The 23440-nt window shown below is 45.1% G+C and overlaps 1 protein-coding gene across 1 annotated transcript; it reads left to right on the top strand.

The window, feature by feature from the left end:
- Window positions 1-1605: 1605 nt before the first annotated feature.
- LOC134337150 (ubiquitin domain-containing protein TINCR-like) lies at window positions 1606-14086 on the top strand. Its single transcript, XM_063031995.1, has 2 exons — window positions 1606-1950; window positions 13875-14086. Exons 1-2 carry the CDS (start codon window positions 1675-1677, stop codon window positions 13893-13895), a joined length of 297 nt encoding a protein of 98 aa, XP_062888065.1. The 5' UTR covers window positions 1606-1674; the 3' UTR covers window positions 13896-14086.
- The last annotated feature ends 9354 nt before the right edge of the window (window positions 14087-23440 follow it).

Raw genomic sequence — 23440 nt, forward strand, 5'->3', positions numbered from 1 at the left:
CGGTGCAGACTCAAGTGGCCTAATTCTGCTCCTATGTCTTATGGTCTTATTCCTCAGTTCCACCCATAACTCCTGTCTGCCCTGGTATGATATGCTGTCTGTCCTGTCCGACATTTTCCTTGACTCATAATACCACTCCTCCTCCTTTATTTCCTCCCATTCTGTTGCATCTAAAACAATGGAATGCCGGAATATTGAGCTGCCAGTGCTGTATCTCCAGCAACAAAGTATCATTAATGGATACAGTTTCACAATTCCAGGTCCTCTTTCAATTTTATCTTTCCTGTAGGCAGGTGACCAGAAATGTACACAATACTCTAAATTTGACCTTATACAACTTCAACGTAGCATCCCAACTCCTGTACTCAATACTTTGATTTAGAAAGGCCAATGTACCAAAAGCTCTTCTCACAACAACTCCTGAAACTCCCAAGCCTGTTTTTCATCTATAAAGCACAGCAGGAGTGTGGTGGGAAATACTTGCTGAGAAGAGAACAAGTCCAACAACTCTCAAGAAGCTCAATACCATCCACCACTGCACAGTGGCTGCGGTGTGCACTACCTACAAAATGCACTGTAGTTACTCATCCAGATTTGTCACCAACTTCACCGAGAAGTTCAAGGATGTTAACAGGTGTAAGGGAGCACCACTTTCTGCAGGTTCCCACCAGCGGCCTCACTGTTCTGACTGAGAAATATATTGTTGATCTTTCAACCTCACTTGGTTTGACTCTGAACTGATCTTTACCAGGACCTCAGTGGTCCAATTTTCACCTCAAGGAGAACGAGGATGCTCTGAACCTCAACAATAATGCAAAAAGGGCCTCATCTTTCAATTAGGCTTATGAGCTGAATTAGAGAATAAATTCAGCATTTTAAGATTATGCTTCTGTCTCCCCCCAACCCCACCACATTATTATTAAGAGATTGGACACACTAGAGGCAGAATAAGGGGTAGGCCATGTAGAATGGAGTTGAGGAAAAACTTTTTCACCCAGAGAGTTGTGGATCTGTGGAATGCTCTGCCTGAGAAAGCAGTGGAGGCCAATTCTCTGGATTTTTTCAAGAAAGAGTTAGATAGAGCTCTTAAAGATAACGGAGTGAAGGGATATGGGGAGAAGGCAGGAACAGGGTACTGATTGTGAATGATCAGCCACGATCACAGTGAATGGCGGTGCTGGCTCAACGGGCCGAATGGCCTACTCTAGCCTAAGTTGTTGTGGGGTTGACATGGTGACATTCCAGGTTTGCTGTTAAGTTGCCATGGCACTATCCCAAGTTGTCATGGGATTGCTGTGATGCTGCCTCAGGTTGTCATGGAGTTACCATGCAGCTAACCCACAGGTTGCTATGGTGCTATCCGGGGTTACCGAGGGGTTCAGCAGCTGTCAGTCGAATAAGCTCAGCACTAGGCCATCACTGACTGCAGTGGCAATACGCCTGGGCTGTGCCCAGTAACTGTGCTACTGGTTACAGCACCCTTTAATCAGAGGGTGTGGACTGCAGAGTGAGTGTTTTAGGGAATGTTGCTGAACCAGTTCTGGGCAAGGCTTGGTTTATAAAGTGTAAGAGGATAGGAAAGGAGGTGCCTGTTGATGACTGTTTTAGAATCAACCCTGTCGGCCAGCATCGCTGCAGCAGAGCTGTGATCTGGACCCCTGCAACTGCAGTGTAATGAGCATGGTGCAGCGGCTGCTCTCTCACTGGGCCAGGACAGAGGTCGGGGTCCGGCTCCCGGATGGGCAGCAGCTGGTCACGGTCAGGATGAGGCCAAGTGACACAATCAAACACATCCGTCTCCACCTGGTCAGACAGGGAGTCACCTCCTGGAAGATGAGCTTCACTTACAAAGGTCAAGAACTCGGAGAAAATGAGACGCTGGAAGGGAATAACATCACTTCGGGGGCAGTTCTGGTGTTGGTGAAGGACAGTCACTCCCCACCTTCAAAGGTGAGTCCCCACTCAATAGTCATTGCCCCTCCTCAACAGTGAGTCTGTCTTCTCAATGGTTATTCTCCACCTGCAATGGTTACTCTTTGCTGCTCACCAGTTACTCCCTCTCGTCAACATTTATTCCATCCCCTGAACAGTCAATCCCTCTCCACAGTGGGCACTCCATGTGATCAGTCTTATCTGCAGCCAAGGAGAACCGCCTGCTCGGAGTACTGAGGACCCTCAGCCCAGAAGAGATTTGTTACCATTCCCATCACTGCTGTCCTTCCCAGCTCCGATTGCTGGATGTTCTGACTGTGCTTTATACTGTTCTCCCTTCTCCCTGAGCCTGACCATGATCCCGGCCCAGATTCCAGTGCATTCGGGTGTGTCCTGCCCTAGAACAGACTTACTAGCCCAAGATAGCACAGAACTTGCCCTAATTCCTGATGATGACCTTTCCTACACTGTTACCTTTGGAGCTTCCCATTTCTCCTCCGCAACAGAGATGGCCTTCCTTCTGTTAGACGATAAGACCATAAGACATAGGAGCAGAATTAGGCCATTTAGGCCCAAAACTGTTCACAACACTCAAGGTGAGGCCTCACCAGTGCCTTATAAAGCCTCAGCATCGCATCCTTGGTCTTGTATTCTAGACCTCTTGAAATGAATGCTAATATATAATATTAATAATAATAATAATTAATATAGCATCTACTGTAAAGATGAAGCCACACTCAGGTTGGAGGAACAACACCTTATATTCCGTCTGGGTAGCCTCCAACCTGATGGCATGAACATTGACTTCTCTAACTTCCGCTAGGCCCCACCTCCCCCTCGTACCCCATCTGTTACTCATTTTTATGCACACATTCTTTCTCTCACTCTCCTTTTTCTCCCTCTGTCCCTCTGAATATACCTCTTGCCCATCCTCTGGGTCACCCCCCCCGTCTTTCTTCCCGGACCTCCTGTCCCATGATCCTCTCGTATCCCCTTTTGCCTATCACCTGTCCAGCTCTCGGCTCTATCCCTCCCCCTCCTGTCTTCTCCTATCATTTTGCATCTCCCCCTCCCCCTCCAGTTTTCAAATCCCTTACTCACTCTTTCTTCAGTTAGTCCTGACGAAGGGTCTCGGCCTGAAACGTCGACTGCGCCTCTTCCTATAGATGCTGCTTGGCCTGCTGTGTTCACCAGCAACTTTGATGTGTGTTGCTAATATAGCATCTGCCTTCTTCACCACCAACTCAAACTGCAAATTAACTTTTGGGTGTTCTGCACAAGGACTCCCAGGTCCCTTTGCATCTCAGATTCTTGATCTTGCTCTTGTGATCTAGACCCCTTGAAATGAATGCTAACATTGCATTTGTCTTCCTCACCACCGACTCAACCTGCAAGTAAACTCCCAATTCCCTTTGCAGCTCAGACTTTTGGATTTTCTCCCCATTTAGAAAATGGTCTGCACATTTATTTCTACTACCAAAGTGCATAACCATGCATTTTTCAACATTGTATTTCATTTGCTACTCTCTTGCCCATTCTCCTAATTTGTTTAAGTCCTTCTGCAGCCTACCTGTTTCCTCAACACTACCTGCCTCTCCACCAATCTTCATATCATCTGCAAACTTGGCAACAAAGCCATCTATTGCACATCAAAATCATTGATATATAGCATAAAAAGAAGCAGTTCCAACACTGAGTCCTGTGGAGCACCACTAGTCACTGGCAGGCAACCAGAAAAGGACCCTTTTATTCAAACTCATTGCCTCCTTCCAATCAGAGAATGCTCTAGCCATGCCAGTAACAGTCCTGTAATACCATGGGCTCTTAACTTGGTAAACAGCCTCATGTGTGGCACCTTGTCAAAGGCCTTCTGAAAGACAAAATATACAACATCCACTACATCCCCTTTATCTATCCTACATGTAATCTCCTCAAAGAATTCCAACAGGTTTGTCAGACAAGATTTCCCCTTAAGAAAACTATGCTGACTTTGTTCTATCTTGTCCTGTGTCTCCAGTTACTCCATAACTTCATCCTTAACAATTGACTCCAACATCTTTCCAATCTCTGAGGTAAGGCTAACTGGTCTATAATTTCCTTTCTGCTGCCTTCTTTCTTTCTTAAAGAGTGGAATGACATTTGCAATTTTCCAGTTCTCTGGCATCATATCAGAATCTAATGATTTTTGAAAGATCATTGCCAATGCCTCCACAATCTCATATTTAAGCTAGATTTGCAGGGGGATGGGAACCAGAGTGCCAGAGCAGGTAGTGGAGCGGGGGTGAAAATAAATGATGTTAAAAGTTCATGCAAAGTCACAAATGGAGGGATTGTGTGTGGTGGTAATAATCTTCTGAGGTGTGTCTATTTCAATACAAGGAGTATTGTGGGAAGGCTGACGAGCTGAGGGCACATGGAATTATGACATTATAACCATTAGTGAAACTTGGCTACAGGAGGGGCAGGACTGGCAGCTTAATGTTCCAGGGTTCCCATGTTTCAGACGTGATAGAGGCAGAGGAATGAAGGGTGGGGGGGTGGAATTGCTAGTCAGGGAAAATGTTACAGCAGTGCTCAGGCAGGACAGATTAGAGGGCTTGTCTACTGAGGCCATATGGGTGGAGCTGAGAAACAGGAAAGGTATGACCACATTAATGGGGTTGTATTATAGACCACCCAATAGTCAGCGAGAATTGGAGGAGCAAATCTGCAGAAGATAGCGGACAACTGCAGGAAACATAAAGTTGTGATAGTAGGGGATTTTAATTTTCCACATATTGATTGGGATTCCCATACTGTTAAAGGTCTAGTCTGGTTAGAGTTTGTAAAATGTGTTCAGGAAAGTTTTCTAAATCAATATATAGAGGTACCAACTAGAGAGGATGCAATATTGGATCTCCTGTTAGGAAACGAGTTAGGACAGGTGACGGAAGTGTGTGTAGGGGAACGCTTTGGTTCCAGTGATCATAACACCATTAGTTCCAACTTGATCATGGATAAAGATAGATCTGGTCCTTGGATTGAGGTTCTAAACTGGAAAAAGGCCAAATTTGAAGAAATGAGAAAGGATCTAAAAAGCGTGAATTGGGACAGGTTGTTCTCTGGCAAGGATGTGACTGGTAAATGGGAAGCCTTCAAAGGAGAAATTTTGAGAGTGCAGAGTTGTATGTTCCTGTCAGGATTAAAGGCAAAGTGAATAAGAATAAGGAACCTTGGTTCTCAAGGGATATTGGAACTCTGATAAAAAGGAATAGAGAGATGTATGACATGTATAGGAAACAGGGAGTAAATAAGGTGCTTGAGGAATATAAAAAGTGCAAAATAAAACTTAACATCAGGAGGGCTAAAAGAAGACATGAGGTTGCTTTGGCAGTCAAGGCGAAGGATAATCCAAAGAGCTTCTACAGGTATATTAAAAGCAAAAGGATGGTAAGGGATAAAATTGGTCCTCTTGAACATCAGAGTGGTCGGCTATGTATGGAACCAAAAGAAATGGGGGAGATCTTAAATGGGTTTTTTTTGCATCTGTACTTACTAAGGAAACTGGTGTGGAGTCTATGGAAATAAGGCAAACGAGTAGTGAGGTCATGGAACCTATACAAATTGAAGAGGAGGAGGCAAATCAGAGTAGATAAATCCCCAAGACCTGACAGGGTATTCCCTCGGACCTTCAAGGAGACTAGTGTTGAAATTGCAGGGGCCCTAGCAGATATATTTAAAATGTCGGTATCTACGGGTGAGGTGCCGGAGGATTGGAGGATAGCTCATGTTGTTTAAAAAAGGCTCTAAAAATAATCCGGAAAATTATAGGCCGGTAAATTTGACGTTGGTAGTAGGTAAGTTATTGGAAGGAGTACTAAGAGATAGGATCTACAAGTATTTGGATAGACAGGGACTTATTAGGGAGAGTCAACATGGCTTTGTGTGTGGTAGGTCATGTGTAACAAATCTATTAGAGTTTTTCAGGAGGTTACCAAGAAAGTGGATGAAGGGAAGGCAGTGAATATTGTCTACATGGACTTCAGTAAGGCCTTTGACAAGGTCCCGCATGGGAGGTTAGTTAGGAAAATTCAGTCGCTAGGTATACATGCAGAGGTGGTAAATTGGATTAGACATTGGCTCACTGGGAAAAGCCAAAGAGTGGTGGTAGAGAATTGCTTCTCCAAGTGGTGGCCTGTGACTAGTGGTGTGCCACAGGGATCAGTGCTGGGTCCATTGTTATTTGTCATCTATATCAATGATCTGGATGATAATGTGGTAAATTGGACCAGCAAATTTGCTGATGATACAAAGATTGGAGGTGTAGTGGACAGAGAGGAAGGTTTTCAAAGCTTGCAGAGGGATTTGGACCAGCTGGACAAATGGGCTGAAAAATGGCAGATGGAGTTTAATATAGACAAGTGTGAGGTATTGCACTTTGGAAGGACAAACCAAGATAGAACATACAAGGTAAATGGTAGGGCACTGAGGAGTGCAGTAGAATGGAGGGATCTGGGAATACAGACACAAAATTCCTTAAAAGTGGCGTCACAGCTAGATAGGGTCATAAAGAGAGCTTTTGGTACATTGGCCTTTATAAATCAAAGTATTAAGTATAAGAGTTGGAATGTTATGGTGAGGTTGTATAAGGCATTGGTGAGGCCGAATTTGGAGTATTGTGTTCAGTTTTGGTCACCAAATTACAGGAAGGATATAAATAAGATTGAAAGAGTGCAGAGAAGGTTTACAAGGATGTTGCCGGGACTTGAGAAACTCAGTTACAGAGAAAGGTTGAATAGGTTAGGACTTTATTCCCTGGAGCGTAGAAGAATGAGGGGAGATTTGATAGAGGTATATAAAATTATGATGAGTATTGATAGAGTGAATGCAAGCAGGCTTTTTCCACTGAGACAAGGGGAGAAAAAAACCCGAGGACATGGGTTAAGGGTGAGGGGGGGAAAAGTTTAAAGGGAACATTAGGGGGGGCTTCTTCACACAGAGAGTGGTGGGAGTGTGGAATGAGCTGCCAGACGAGGTGGTAAATGCGGGCTCACTTTTAACATTTAAGAAAATCTTGGACAGGTACATGGATGAGAGGTGTATGGAGGGATATAGTCCAGGTGCAGGTCATTAGGACGAGGGAGAAAAATGGTTCGGCACAGCCAAGAAGGGCCAAAAGGCCTGTTTCTGTGCTGTAATGTTTTATGGTTCTATGGTTCTAAGAGCTCATAAAATTCTTAAATAAAAAACAGAAAATGCTGGGAGATCTCAGCACATCAGGCAACACCTGTGGTGAGAGAAACAAAGTTAACCTTTTAGATCGACAGATGAAAAGTTCCAAACTTGAAATGTTAATGCTTTTTCCCCACAGACACTGCCTGACCTGCTTAGTTATTTTCTGTTTTGTTTCAGACTTCCAGGATTTTTGATTTTAATTAACAAAATTCCTACCAGTCAACAAGCTGGGAGCAGAGAGGTGGTCTCCTGGCACAGGGATTCAGGATTGGGGCAGACTCTGAATAAAGGTTCAGCAGCTTTGGTAGCTGTTGAACCTTTAGAACCCCACCTCAGGTTTGGGTCCGTGGAGGTTCAGTCACTGAGCCCACTCAACACAGAGGAAATGGGCAGACAGCGATCTGATACAGGGAATGTCAGTGAGGTGGATGCCAGACCTTAATGAATAGCAGATTCTTGAGGGCTGAGGCCAACGCTTACTCCTCACATATTAACTGTCATAATCAGAGCAATACAGCACAGTTACAGGCCTTGCAGCCCAGCCATGACGCTCTCCCAGCTCGTCACAATTTCCTGTGTTCCACCAATATCTTCCAAGCCCTTCCCCTCCATCTATCTGAGAACTTTTTACATGACACTATTGTGCCTGCGTTACCCACTTCCTCTGGCAGCTCATTCCATATACCCATCACCCTTCGTGTGGAACAAGGTGCTCCTTGCGTCCCTTATAAACCTTTCCCAACTCACCCTAAATCTATACCCCCTAGTTTTGGTCTCCACTACACTGGGGGTAGAGACTGTTACCATCCATCTTAACTATGCTTCTCATAATTTTAAACACTTCTATATGGTTGCCCCCCATTCTCTGACTTTCCAAGGAATAAAGACCCAGCCTGACCAGCTTCTGCCCTTAACTCGGTCCCTCTAGTCCTGGGAAGATCCTCCTAAATCTTCCCCACATTCTTTTCAGTCTAACCACACCTTTTCTATTCCAGGCTGACCAAGCCTGCACACAGTGCAGCCTCACCAATGACTTATACAACTCATAATGTCCCAACTCCTATACTGTACTTAATGTCTTGACTGATGGAGGAGAGCACCCTGTCTGGCTGTGATGTTCTTTTCACTATATGTACTACACTGGTTTGACTTTCCAAGATGCAGCACCTCATATTGATCTGTATTGAAATCCATTTGCCATCTTTGGCCGACTTCCCTAAGTGATTAAGGTCCACTTATAATCTACGATAACCTTCTTCACTATTAACAGCACCACCTGATATTGTATCTGAATGTGGATTCAGGGTGTGAGGAGTGAGGTGAGCGGCAGAAGGGATGAGGCATGAAATAGGTTGGAGGCAGATTGTGATGAGTGATGGGAGTGAGACTTGTGGAAAGATGGACAGAGAGAAGGTGGTTAGGGGAAGGGGTAAGATGTGATATGGAAGAGGGAGTGAGGGGTGAGGTGCTGATATGGATGGGGATGGGTGGGTTGAGGTGAGGTGAGAAGTATGGGCACGTGACAAACAAGTGTTAAGAAGAGCAGAAAGATGAGGTGATAGGCAGAGAAGAGCAGCAGAGTGGTGCAACAGGCAATGCCAGAAAGAGTTGACCTTGGATGCTGTCGATGTGTAATGTACACACTCCCTCTGTGACCACAAGGGTTTTCCTGGTTGCTCTGGTTTCCTCAAACGCCCCAAACACCCCAAACACATGCAGGAAGGTGAATTGTCTACTGTTATTTGCCCCAGTATGTGGGTGAGGTGTAGAATCTAAGGGTGGTGGGGGTTTTGTTCATGGGAATGTGGAGAGAATAAATAGGATTAGTGCCAGGAGACAGTTGATGGTTAGCATGGATGGATTGGGATGAGGGGCCTGTCTCTCTGCTGGATCTCTCCTGACTCTCTGATGAGGTGGTGAAGAGGTGCTGGAGGAGGGAGTGGAGAGCTGGAGATGATGGCAAGTGATAGTGTGAGGGGTAATATGGAGGGGAAGTGGTGAGGAGGAACAGGAGAGGTGATGGGGCAGTTGGAGAGGGGGAAGGAAGAGCTGATGGGGCAGTTGGAGAGGGGGAAGGGGAGATGTGATGGGGCAGTTGGAGAGGGGGAAGGGGAGATGTGATGGGGTTGGGGCAGGAGGTGAGGGGCTGGGAAAAGTCAAGGGGAATGGTTGACATGATGGGGTGAAGGCTGAGAGATGGGTGATGGAGTTGGGGTGGGAGGGGTGAATGTGAAGGGGAGATATTGGGGTTGTGGCAAGGAGCAATGGAAAGGTGATGAAAGAGTTTGGGATGAGGGGGTGGGGAAAGAGGTTGATGTGTAAGCAAATGGGATGAAGGGACAGGAAGGGTGATAGGGCGTGCGGAGAGAGGCAAAAGAGCAATGTGGGGTAATGTGGGAGGGTTGGGGACTGAGGAGAGGGGAAGGTAGGGGTGATGGGTTTGGCAGAGTGGGGTAGGGGTGAAGGTTCGGAGGTAGGGATTGAAGAGGCAGTGAAGAGTGAAGGGGCAGGGGAGGTTTATGGGGTGGGGAGTATGAGAGGGGGCAAGGAGTGGTGATGGGAGGTGAGGGTATTGGGAGGGGTAAAGGGAGAGTGCTGAGGGGTTGAGGAAGGAGTGATGGGTTTGGAAGAGTGGGAGAGGGTTGAAGAGGGTGAAAATGGTAGGGGTGATGAGGGATGATGGGGAGGGTGGGGGATGAGGAGGAAGGGGATGGGTGAGGGGGTTGAATGGGTAAGGGAGTGCTTGACGGGGTTGGGAAGGGGTGAGAGTGTGGGAGGAAGGTTGTGAGAGGGCTGACTGATATTCTGTTAGCCCTGCCTGCTCCTCTGCCCTGAGTTGACTTTGTTCATACAACATCCTACAGATGTGAGGAACTCCCTGCAGGGATGAAGTCAAGGAATGGGCAGGCGTCTGGCTGCAACTCATGAGGACCATCTTCCTGAGGCTTCAGAGACAGGAGGCACTGTGAACCAGGCTAAAGGAGAGACTAACACTAGGCAAGGTTAGCAGAGAGAGCATATGGCTGCAGACATCATCAAGTGTAGGGGAGCTCATCACTGCTCTGCTGAAGTGACGGATTTTCCCGAGGTGACCCTGCTGGCCAGGGTAGGACCCCAACAGAACCCAGTGTCAGAGCACAGAGTGATGATATCAAGACACAGGGTTCCTGGTCACCAGTGCCTGCTCATACCATCTCACATAGTGGACTTCTGCCATCTGTCACTCACAGACAATAAGGAAACCCAGCAATGCTGCATCACAACCTGCTATCAGTACAGGGCTTGGGTCCTGGTATAGTTCAGCCAATCCGTCACTGTGAATCCTTTGAACACTCAGTTGGATGATTAACTAGTGTGCCTGGTCAGGAGGTTCTCATGATCACCCAGAAGAGGAGAACTCAGGTGGAGAACCAGTGCTTGTTGTCAAAGACCCGTAGAGTCAGACTGGACATTTGGCCCACTATGGACACCTATCCGTATTAATTCCTTTTTCTAGCCCTTGGCCCACAGCCTTCTCTGCCTCCTTGTATGTGTCTCTGCTGTTTCTACAGTTAGGCTCACTGTTCCCTGGGTGAAAGAAAGGACTCCCTCAGGTCACCTCTAAATCTATTTCTCCTTACATTAAATCTAGTATTATCTCCCTCTGATATGAAGAAAAGTTTCCTGCTGTTTACCTTGTCTACACTGCTTATAATTTTATACACCTCAGTCATGTCCCATTTTAACTTCCTCCATTTCAGGGTAAGAAATCACATCTTTCCTATAATGCGCTGATCAGAAGTGCACGCAGTACTCCAGCTGTAGTCTGACCAATGTTTTCTAAAGTTGAAGCAGAATGTCCCTTCTCTTGTATTCAATGTCTCAACTAATGAAGGCCAGAATCCCAAAGGCTGCCTTAAACATGTCACCTGCCTTTGCTGCCATCTTCAAGCACTATTGGAAATATGCACGGAAGTCCATTTGTTCCTCAGTACAGAATGGGACATTCCTATTCATGGTGTATGGCCAAGCCTCTTTAGAACTCCGAAAATGCATCTCCTCACATTTATCACAATGAAACTCCATCCATTTCACCAACACATTGAAATGCTGTGGTGTGACGATCCTCTAACTATCAACAACTCCACAATCCTGCAGTATGACTACCTTCCCACTATCAACATCTCTAACTCCCTCAATCTTTGTGCCATCTGTGAACTAACCGATCATGCCTCTCACATCCACATACTGTACAGGAACATGCTCTCAGTCTACCTCGGCCTTATTTTAATGAAACTGGTCTTCCCCTAATTTAAGAATTTAAAATCCATCCCATCTTTTGAAATTTACAGACTTATGGTCACTATCTCCAAAATGCTCCTCCACTAACACTCCCATCACCTGAGTAAGTACATTCCCCAAGGTCCAGTAGTACTCCTTCCTTTATTGGTCTGTCCGCATACTGCGTCAAAAAATTCTCCCGAACACACTGCAAAAATACTGCCCCCCTCTCGGCCTTTTTTGCACTATGGCAATCTCAGTTATTATTTGGGAATTGAAATTCCTTTGTACGATAACACTTTAATTTTCACATCTTCCTGCTATTTGTTACATATCTGTTCCTCTGTCTCCTGTTGATTATTAAAAGGTCTGTAATACACCCCGGGGTGAAGGGTGGAGATACGTCTCTACCAAAGGAGGTGTAGGCACTCCTTCCCTTCACTAGCCTGCAGATTGCCCTTGGGTAAGGTATAGCACCTGCTAAGCTCCCCGATCAGGGTTGCATGAACCCATGGGAACTGGTGGGAATGGTCATATTGCAAGTCTGGTTATACAACCACTGAAGCTAGGCAGACAATATCTGAAGAGTGTTGATACTCTGCCAAGAACAATTACAGTCAAGAGCATGATCACTTACATCATACACGCAGCACATAAAGATAATGATGTTGAATACAGCTAGCAAAGTGAGGATAAACTTGTTGTTCACCATTCTGGACTTATTTGAGCAGCTCTCTGGGCTATCCTTCCTCAACACTGAAGTAATGCATTCCTTGACTGAGTGCAGTGTCACCTCCTCTTTATTTAATTCCCTTTGTCTAACCTGAAAGTTCTGTCCGCTGGGACACTGAGTTGTCAACACCACCTGTCCATCAACTATATCTCAGTGATGGTAACAAGATCATAGTCCCATATTAATTAAAGCTTTCAGTTAATCTACTTTACTAGTTAGACCTCTTGCACTGAAATCGATGCAATTTAACTTTGTTTTCCCTTCTGTGCATTTACCCTCCTGCTCTACCTCTTCAGTTTACGGTAACTATTTCCCCTCTCGATGACTGTACCTTCTATTCTGAGCTCCATTCCCCTGCTAACTCAGTACAAACCTTCTCCAACAGCAGTAGCAAGCTGGATGTTGAGAAGGATGTTGGTCCTTTTCTGGGTAAGGTGAAACTCATCCCACTTGTACAGGTCACACCTTCTCCAAACACAGTCACAGTGATCCAAGAATCTAAACTCATCACTCTGCAGTACACATTAATCTGGCCTCTATTTCCTCTATTCCTGTACTTACTGACTCATACACCAGAACCAATCTGGAGCTTATAGCCTTTCAGACCATTTTAAAATAGCTCCTGTTTCCCTAAGCTCCCTTGCTGGGCCTCATCCCTTTTCCTACCCATGATGTTGGTCTTACTATGTAGCACCAGCATGGCTGTTCTCCCTCCTCCTTCAGAATGCATCGCAGTCACTCTGGGATCTTCCTTCTCCCCAGCACCAGGGGGCAATGTAATATCCTGGAGTCCCATTTGCCTATCTGCCCCTCTCTCCCAGTCTTATTCCTCCACATATGTGCAGCAAAGCTCCTCGCTGTGCTATGAAGTGGGCTGTTACCACTTCCCCCTGAGACAACATCCCCCGAACAGCATCCAATATAGTACACCTGTCTGAGAGAGGAATGCACACAGAGGATCCCCGAACTACCTGATGGCATTGTCCCTCTGGTGCTCACCAGTCTCCTCTGTCTGTACCTGTGTGGTGACCCACTTACTAAATGTACCATCCATCACACGTTCTACATCCCAGATATTCCATCGCAAATCCAGCCGTAGCACTAGCTGCTCCATGCAGTCTGCCAGGAGCTGCAGGTAGACACACTTCCTGCAGGTGTAGTCACCAGGAACACCAGAGATGTCCCCCATGTTGCAGCAGGAGAATCCCACTGCCCATGCTTCCGTATTTTTTACCCCAGTCCCTTCTACTGAGAGAAAGAAGGAAATGTGTTATCAGTATTCACCATCCTCAGCAAAGCCCGACGTGCACAAAATCCTGTACTTTGCTCTCACTGCCTTCTCAATCAGAATGAGAATCACTGACATATGTCATGAAGTGTATTGTTTTGTGACAGGGGTCTATCTGAGGGACTGGTCCCTCCTCTGATGCAGCCCTGGCTGATTCACAGGCATCAGCTGTAGGTCAACATGGAGAACAGCGGGAGGTATACAGGGAGAGGGACTGGCCACTATGCATGCTGCAGCAATGATGACACTAGGTGCAGAGAGTGAAGCCAGCGGGCATGGGTGAGATACATACAGCCTTACACGAGGTGTGTCTGTGTGAGATGATGAAGGAGTCTGGGGTTTGAGATGGTGAACAAAGGGTTGGTGAGCGTGGATGGGTGCTAGTGGTGCCTGAGGATCCTGCAGCTGGGGCATCTCACTAAGATAAGCCCTTATTTCACCCCTCAGCCTTCAGCTCTACTACTCTAAGCATGTCTGCGCCTCGTTCCCATGGCCTTCATGGTTCCTCAAACAGTGTGGGTTCCTTTGCTGGGTAATTGTAAGAATGCTTGAACAAAGACCAGAGGAGCTTCTGGGGAGATCGCCAGCAGCTGGGCTGTTGAGACCAGAGGGAAGCTGCTGGCATTGGGGATGGTGCTGTTGGAATGATTTTCATTAAAGTTTATTCACTGAAAGTTTCTTCTTCGTGTTTGATTGATTTGAAAGCATTCTCAATCAGAAGTTGACAATACCATGATTAACAAAGGAGGACACTCACACATTGGAAATACGAGCAGAGGCAGCACCGTCACAGTGGATCACCCCACCAGACCCCTGTTCCCACCTGTGCTGCTACCCAGCTCATTCCTGAGCACACTTAAAGAATCCTCCCCCACCACAGGGTGTTCACAAGTTTCACTGTCCACTGGATGAAGAAATCCCTCCTGACCTTACCCTCTTCAGCCCACCATAGCCATGCTGACCATCCATACTAATCCCATTTACCAAACTACAGTGCCTTGGCGAATCAGGTGCTCATCCAGATGTTCTCAAATTAGTTTAGATTAGATTAGATTATGAGGACACGCAGTCCTCTTTTATTGTCATTTAGTAATGCATGCATTAAGAAATGATACAATGTTCCTCCACAATGATATCACAGAAACACAAGGCAAACCAAGACTGAAAAAACTGACAAAAACCACATAATTATAACATATAGTTACAACAGTGCAAAGCAATACCATAATTTGATAAAGAACAGACCATGGGCACGGTAAAAAAGTCTCAAAGTCTCTTGAAAGTCCCATCATCTCAGGTCGACGATAGAAGGAAGAGACACTCTCCCTGCCATGAGCTTCCAGTGCCGCAAACTTGCTGATTCAGCACCCTGGAAGAAGCACCCGACCACAGCCGACTCTTGAGTCCATCGAAAACTTCGAGCCTCCGACCAGCCCTCCAACACCGAGCACCGAGCACTTCGACCCCGGCCCTGGCAACAGGCAATAGGCAAAGCCAAGGATTTGGGGCCTTCCCCTCCGGAGATTCTCAATCGCACAGTAGCATGGCAGCGAAGTGGGAATTTCAGAAGTTTCTCCAGATATTCCTCTGTGCTTCTCACGTCTGTCTCCATCAAATCAGGATTGTGCATGGTACCTATTTAACAAATACGATATCATTTCGGAGCGGCTGTGCGTGCTGCGTCGTGCTGCCATCTTCTCCTCCCCTCCTTGCACTGTGAGTGTACTTGCTTGAATCTCACCCTCAGTGTGTTCTACACTACAACCACCCTCTGTATAAAACAACAATCCTTTTGATCCCCTTTAAACCTCTTATTCTTCACTTCTGCAACAGGAAGAGCTTCCTAGTATTTACTCTACCCTGTCTATTATTATAACTTGTATCGCTGTCAGGTCCCACCTCAGCCTCACCACAGAACTGAAAAGTTCCACCCCAGGACGCGTCCTGTGAAACTCCTCTGCACTTTCTCCTGCGCCGTTACATCCTTGATATTCAACATGTTATAGTCACATCCAGAGGCACTGACTGATTCAGAATCAGAATCAGGTTTATGATCACTGACATATGTCATGATATTCCTTATTTGTGGCAGCAGTACAGTGCAGATCATAAAACTACATTAAATAAAACATGACGTAGTGTTCATAGTTCAAAAATCTGATGGCAGAGGGGAATAAGCTGTTCCTAATACACCAATGCCCTTGAATGGAAAATCCTATAAAAAATGGTGAATCCAGCTCAGTCCATCATGGGTAAAGCCTTTCCCACCACTGACCATAGCTACATGGATTATTGTCGCAGGAAAGCAGCATCCATCATCAGGGATCCCTACCACCCAGATTATACTCTCTTCTCACCGCTGCCATCAGGAAGGAGGTACAGGAGCATCAGAATTCACACCACAAGGTTCAAGAAGTTATTATCCCTCAACCACCAGGCTCCTGAATCAGTGGGACAACTTCACTCAACTTCACGTGCCCCATCACTGAACTGCTCCCACAACCCAACTCACTTTCAAGGACCCTTCATCTCACGTGTTACATGCTCAAGGAGATCTGTGTTTTTTTGTGAGAATGATGTAATGGTCTTTTGGAGGTCACCTGATGTAATTTTCCTGCCGATGTGAGGTCACGTGATGACATGTGCACCATAAGGGTAGACCCCAGATGATGCAGTTAGTTTTTAGTTTGTAGATTTCCAGGTGGAATGTGTTGTGTCTCCGTTTCTGTTGTGTGTTTGTTTTTGTGACGTAGTTTCATTTTTAAAATGCAATGTTGCGTTCTATTGCAAGATACAATATTACTGGACTGGAAATTTTTGGCTAGATGTGTTGATTTACCCTATTCCTGTAGTAGAAGGGAGAGTGAAGACTTTATCAAAGTACAGGACCGAAGGATTAAGAGGAGTCAGGATCGGTCGGCAGTTTAACAAAGGATCAACCTTATTGAGTCTTCATTGAAGGAGTAGCGACCTGCATCGAAGATAACTCTTGCCAAAAGAGTAAAGAGTTCATGCAAAGGTTTCCTCTCTCTAAAAGGAATTAAGGTCAGTTGGTTTAAACTGTTCATTTACTGCCTCGTGAATCCTTTGGACAGAACCAGCAGGAAAGTCGCATCTGTGAAGAAATCCTTCTCCAGAGAAGTCTCTCCCAATTGAACATATAAATCTGTTGGACTTTCGAATTTACCATTTTAAGAACTATATCTAACTTTAACGCTTTAAGAACCAGTGCCAAGTGACGATTTGTTGAATGGCTGCATAGCGGTTGACTTCCAGTTAAGATTTTTGTTTGTTTTTTCCCTATCGTTTATCCGTGTTTAATAAATGTTTGGTTGTTTTTATATAACCTGTCTTGATTGATATTCATTGTTGCTGGTTACGTAACACATGTTGTCGATATTTATTATTTAACCATATAACCATATAACAATTACAGCATAGAAACAGGCCATCTCGGCCCTTCTAGTCCATGCCGAACGTTTACTCTCACCTAGTCTCATCTACCTGCACTCAGCCCATAACCCTCCATTCCTTTCCTGTCCATGTACCTATCCATTTTTTTTTAAATGACAGAATCAAACCTGCCTCTACCACTTCTACTGGAAGCTCATTCCACACAGCTACCACTCTCTGAATAAAGAAGTTCCCCCTCATGTTACCCCTAAACTTTTGCCCCTTAACTCTCAACTCATGTCCTCCTGTTTGAATCTCCCCTTCTCTCAATGGTAAAAGCCTATCCACGTCAACTCTATCTATCCCCCTCATAATTTTAAATACCTCTATCAAGTCCCCCCTCAACCTTCTACACTCCAAAGAATAAAGACCTAACTTGTTCAACCTTTCTCTGTAACTTAGGTGCTGAAAGCCAGGTAACATTCTAGTAAATCTCCTCCGTACTCTCTCTATTCTGTTGACATATTTCCTATAATTTGGTGACCAGAACTGTACACAATACTCCAAATTTGTCCTCACCAATGCCTTGTACAATTTTAACATTACATCCCAACTCCTATATTCAATGCTCTGATTTATAAAGGCCAGCATACCAAAAGCTTTCTTCACCACCCTATCCACATGAGATTCCACCTTCAGGGAACAATGCACCATTATTCCTAGATTCCTCTGTTCCACAGCATTCTTCAATGCCCTACCATTTACCATGTATGTCCTATTTTGGTTAGTCCTACCAAAACGTAGCACCTCACACTTATCAGCATTAATCTCCATCTGCCATCTTTCAGCCCACTCTTCTCTAACTGGCCTAAATCTCTCTGCAAGCTTTGAAAACCTACTTCATTATCCACAACGCCACCTATCTTAGTATCATCTGCATACTTACTAATCCAATTTACCACCCCATCATCCATTTATTTATTTGTTATTATTAGGGTTTTTTTTCATTTTGTATTTGCAGAGTTTGTTGTCATTTGCACTTTTTTTTTGCCTGACCTGCTGAATTTCTCCAGCATTTTCTGTTTTTATTCCGGATTTCCAGCATTTGCAGTTTTTGGTTCAATCAAAACATTCTGTTGCAGTTTGATCATACTTCTAAGTTCCCATGTACAATCTGCTCAGACTTTCTCACAAAATCACCCCTTTTTTGCAGAAATTGACTGAGTGAACTTTGTCTGTACTACTTCAAATTGGGTCTGTTCTTCCTTTCCCGGCTGTGGTCACCCTTTGCAATAAACGCCAACATTTTGACTTCCCTTCTTAGCTTCTTACTAAACCCACACACCAACGTTGTGTTGTTTTCAAGGATCCCTTCCCAATCCCACTACACTCTGTTGTCTCTCCCCATTTAAATAATGTCTGTTCTTCCTTGCAAAATGAATAACCTTATCTCTTCCTACATCTCCATCTCCCATTGACTATGTTCTGGTATAGACAAGGCTACTTACTTTCTGCCCGATACGCCTGGCATTTAGGGTAGCAATGAAGATCCCATCTCTGTCTGTCCTTGGCAGAGTGGTGGATCATTCTTAGTCTGGCCTCTGCCCTTTGGCCTGCTTAGCATGGGTGACCTTACCCACACAAAATGATAACAGCTTCAGGGTAAGTACAGGCTCCGGAGTATCTGCTATCGCGATGAACGCCTGCCAGCAATTCAAGTATATTCCGCCTACTGGTTCTCCTTCCTCTGCTCTGTCTGTTACAGCCTCAAAAAATCTGCATTTCCATCACAAAACCATGTAGGGTTTGACAAAGTGACCACCTATGTAGTGAGTGTGCCAAACTAACAACGTGTGAGTGTGCGTATTCTGGTGCATGTAGTAAACCTGTAGTAAATTAGGCACATCATTGAGAGCTCTTTGTGCTTATCCCACACACTGTGTTCAAGAAGGATGTTTGCAGAACCAGAGCGCAAAGAACAGGAATTGATCAGAGGGCTTCAGGTAAAAGGACCATTAGGGGCAAGTGATCATAATATGATCAAATACACCTTGAAATTTGAGAAGGAGAAGCTAAAGTCAGATGTATCAGCATTACAGTGGGGTAAAGGGAATTACAGAGACCTGAGAGAGGAGTTGACCGAAATTGATTGGAAATTGACTGGCCAGGATGACAGCACAGTAGCAATAGCTGGAATTTCTGGAAGCAATTGGGAAGGCACAGGACATATGCATCACAAAGAGGAAGAAGTACTCTAAAGGCAAGATGACAAAACCATGGCTGACGAGAGAAAAAGCCAACATTGAAGTCAAAATGAGGGCATATAATAGACCAAAAATTAGTGGGAAGTTAGACTTTTGGGAAGCTTTTAAAAACCAACAGAAGGAAACTAAAAAGGTCATTAGAAAGCAAAAGATGGAATACGAAAGTAAGCTAGGCAATAATATTAAATAGGATACCAAAACTTTCTTCAGATATATAAAGTGTAAAAGACAGGGGAGACTAGATATTGGACCACTGGAAAATGATGCTGGAAAGATAGTAATGGGGACAAGGAAATGGCGAATTCACACTGGTGGTATGGTGAAAGTTCCATGAAGTATGTGAAGTTACCATTACTGGGTAGAAGGTTCTTGGGAAACTGAAAGCTCTCAAGGTAGATAAGTCACCTGGACCAGATGGTGTAGATGCCAGGGTTCTGAAATAGGTGGCTTAAGAGATTGTGGAGGCATTGGTAGTGATCTTTCAAGAATCATAGGATTCTGGAATGGTTCCGGAAGACTGGAAATGTCACTCCACTCTTTAAGAAGGGAGAGAGGCAGAAGAAAGGAAATTATAGGCCAGCTAGTCTGACCTCAGTGGTTGGGAAGATGTTGGAGTTGGTTGTTAAGTATGTGGTTTTGGGGTACTTGAAGGCACATGATAAAATAGACCATAGTTAGCATGGTTTCCTCAAGGGAAAATCTTACTTGACAAATCTGTTGGAATTCTTTGAAGAAATAACAAGCAGGATAGACAAAGGATAACCAATGGATGTTGCATGCTTCAGTTTTCAGAAGGCCTTTGACAAGGTGCCAAGCTACTTAACAAGCTGTAAACCCATAGTATTACAATAAAGATTCTAGCATGGATAAAACTGTGGCTGATTGGCAGAAGACATAGAGTGGGAATAAAGGGAGCCTTTATCTGGTTGGCTATCGGTGATGAGTGGTATTCCACTGGTCTGTGTTGAGATCGCTTCTTTTTCCATTACAATATATGTCAATGATTTGAGTGATGAAATTGATGGCTTTGCTGCAAAGTTTGCAGATAAGTGGAAGGCAGGTAGTTTTGAGGAAGTGGAGAGGAACTGAAGTGTCCTTCAGTCTCAGGTACACTGGAGGTGGTGACATGATTCTTTTGTAAAATAACACCTGCAACTCCTGTCAGACTGCAGTTGGAGCTGTGGTTGGACTTGTGATGGAAACAGTGCAGTCAGTGACTCACTCTACAGATATAAGCACTAGGAGGGGAAATGGAAGCAGATAGTGTGGGTGTTCCCCTCTCAGACAGGTTTACCATATTGGATGTCTCTGGGAAAAGCAGCACTGCCCAATTTGTGCTACCTTGACTGGTTCTGCGGTATAGCAGTGGTGGTGGGATTTGTCAGTGAGGGGAACAGGCGGGGAACCGATATCCGAGAGCAAAACCCTAGGATGGTCTGCAGCCTCCTTGGTGGCAGGGTCAGGGATGTCTTGAGGGGGGAGGGAGAAGAGGCAGAGGTTGTCATGTATGTTGGTCCCAGTGACATACGTTGAAAGAGGGATGAGGTCCTGCAGAAAGAGTTCAGGGAGGTTAAAAAGCAGGACCCCTTGGGTAGTCTCAGGATTACTCCCTGAGCTGGTGCAGGATGAAGGGCTTTAGGTACCATTGGGATCAATTCTGGGGAGGTGGAATCTGTACAAAGACACATTGCTCCCTAAAGCGAGAGGGTACCAGGATCCTTACAGGGATGTTTGCTCACCAGGGTTTAGACTAATTTGCAAGGGGACTGGGAAACTCAGTGGCAGTGTGGTGGGTGGAGAGATTAACCTGAATGTAGAGGATATATCAGACAGGTCCAGTAGGCAGAGCAGTGGGAGGCAGTTTGGGAAGCTCAGGGAGGGCAGGTGGGCTCAACTTTAATGTATTTCATGGGTAACTCAATTTTTTTGTCTCTAGTTCTACTGAAGGGTCTCAGCCCAAAACATCGACTGTACTCTTCCATAAATGCTGCCTGGCCTGCTGAGTTCCTCCAGCATCTTGTGTGTGTTTCTTGCGTAACTCAGACAAGCTTAGACTATGGATCAATGCATAGAATATGATATTATTATAATCATAGAAATGCAGCTTAATGTTCCAGGGTGTGGAAGTCTTGGACCTGAGGGAGTCACACTGCTGATTAGGGAGAGGATCACAGTGAAGATATCATGGGGGGGGGTGTGGAATGAAAGGAAATAAATGGTGAGATTAGGGACCCTTGGATGACAGAGGATTTTGAAGGTTTTGATCAGGGAGAAAAAAAAAGCAACATAAACAAGGGGGATGTATCCTGATGGGTATAGTGTATTTAGGAGAGAATAAGAAAGAAATTAGGAGGGAAAAAAGGGCCATGAAATAGCTTTGATAAGTAAGATCAAGGAGAATCTCAAGACATTCCATCAAGAGCAAGAAGGTAGCCCCCCTCCCCCTCCCTTCCCCCATCCCTATTTCACTCTGCCCCCTCCCCCAGCTGCCTATCACCTCCCTCATGGTTCTGCCTCCTTCTACTACCCATTGTGTTTTCCCCTATTCCTTCTTCACCTTTCGTGCCTATCGCCTCCCTGCTTCCCCTCCCCCACCCCTTTATCTTTCCCCTTACTGGTTCTTCACCTGGAACCTACCAGCCTTCTCCTTCCCACCCTCCCCCACCTTCTTTATAGGGCCTCTGCCCCTTCCCTCTACAGTCCTGACGAAGGGTTCCGGCCCGAAACGTCGACTGATCATTTCCACGGATGCTGCCTGACCTGCTGAGTTCCTCCAGCGTGTTGTGAGTGTTCCAAGGAAACAGTGGTCCCCTTAGGGACTAAAGGGATCATTAATGTGTGGAGCTAGGGGAAGTGGGAGAGGCCCTGAATGACCATAACTAGGAGGACAAATAGGACAGTGAGTTCAAGGAGTTGGATTAGGGTCAAGATAATTGTCTTTATTATGTTCTCCCTGGTAGTTTTAGCTTTCTTTACGCTTACTTATGTATTTGTACAATCAACTGTTTGTAAAGGTTTAGTAACTTGTACACCTAGTTCTGTTTTTCTGTAGTTTCTTTGTCTGCAAAGTTTAAACGTGATTCAAACAGTACCTGCTAAACAGGTTTCTTACCTAAACCTGTCCAGACTAGTTTGCAGTATAAAAAGAAAACATGTGCTCACCTTCCTTTGTTACAGCCACGTTAGTTACACTTCAATAAAGCATTTGACAAGGTCCTGCATGACAGGCTGGTCCGGAAAGTTAAAGCACATGAGATCTGAGGTGAGCTGGGTGCTAGGAGGCAGAGGGTGTTGATGGTAAGGCTGGAAGCCTGTGAGTGTTGACCATTGGCAGGGATCAGTGCTGGGACCCCTGTTGCTAATGATATATTTGAATACAGTGTTAACGTAGCGGTATGATTAGAGAGCTTGTGGCAAGGAAAGATATCTGAGGCCATAGTGGTTTGTAGATCACATAGGAAATTGAGCAGAGTGTTGACAGATGGAATTTAATCCTGAGAAGTGTCAGTGATGCACTTTGGCAAGTTAGTTAAGGGTATATCATCTATAGTACTTGCTAGTATAGTTAGGAAGGTTAACAAGCACCAGGTCCATCTCTATAATTCCCTGAAATGAGCAATACAGATAAATAGGACGGTGAGGAAGGTGTGTGAAATGCTTGCCTTCATAGGCCTGGGCATTGGGTTGTGATGTTACGTTTCAAATTCACAATAGACTGTTTAGATGTGACAGAGCGGGAAGGATTAAAGGGGCAGGGGTGGTTTTCCTAGTCATGTAAAATGTCACAGCAGTGTTCAGGCAGGACAGAGTGAAGAACACTCCTAGTGAGGCTTTATGGGTGGAACTGAGGAATAAGAAAGCTATGACCACGTTAACGGAGCTATATTATAGACCACCCAACTGTCCAAGCGACAAATTTGTTTAAAAGAACAAATTTATGGTGAGATCACAGACTTTGCAAGAAACATACGGTTGTTAAAGTAAACAACAGGAATTCTGCAGATGCTGGAAATTCAAGCAACACACATCAAAGTTGCTGGTGAACGCAGCAGGCCAGGCAGCATCTGTAGGAAGAGGTGCAGTCGACGTTTCAGGCCGAGACCCTTCGTCAGGTTGTTAAAGTAGGTGGTTTTAACTTTTCACATATTGACTGGGAATCCCATATGGTAAAAGGACTAGATGGTATAGAGTTCGTCAGGTGTGTTCAGGAATATACAAAGAGGTCCCAATGAGAGATTGTGCAATACTTGACCTCCCATTGGGGAATGAGGCAGGACCGGTGGCTGAAGTTTGTGTAGGGGAACACTTTGCATCTAGTTAACCTAACACCATTAGCTTTGAAGTACATAGAACATA

The sequence above is a fragment of the Mobula hypostoma genome, chromosome 24 (assembly GCF_963921235.1).
Source record: "Mobula hypostoma chromosome 24, sMobHyp1.1, whole genome shotgun sequence".
NCBI classification, from domain to species: domain Eukaryota; kingdom Metazoa; phylum Chordata; class Chondrichthyes; order Myliobatiformes; family Myliobatidae; genus Mobula; species Mobula hypostoma.

Coding starts and splice junctions, on each gene's coding strand:
- LOC134337150 (XM_063031995.1), top strand. CDS start 1,675: ATGAGCATGGTGCAGCGGCTGCTCTCTCACTGGGCCAGGACAGAGGTC. Junction 1,951..13,874: donor GTCACTCCCCACCTTCAAAG/GTGAGTCCCCAC, acceptor TTCACCCCTCAG/CCTTCAGCTCTACTACTCTA.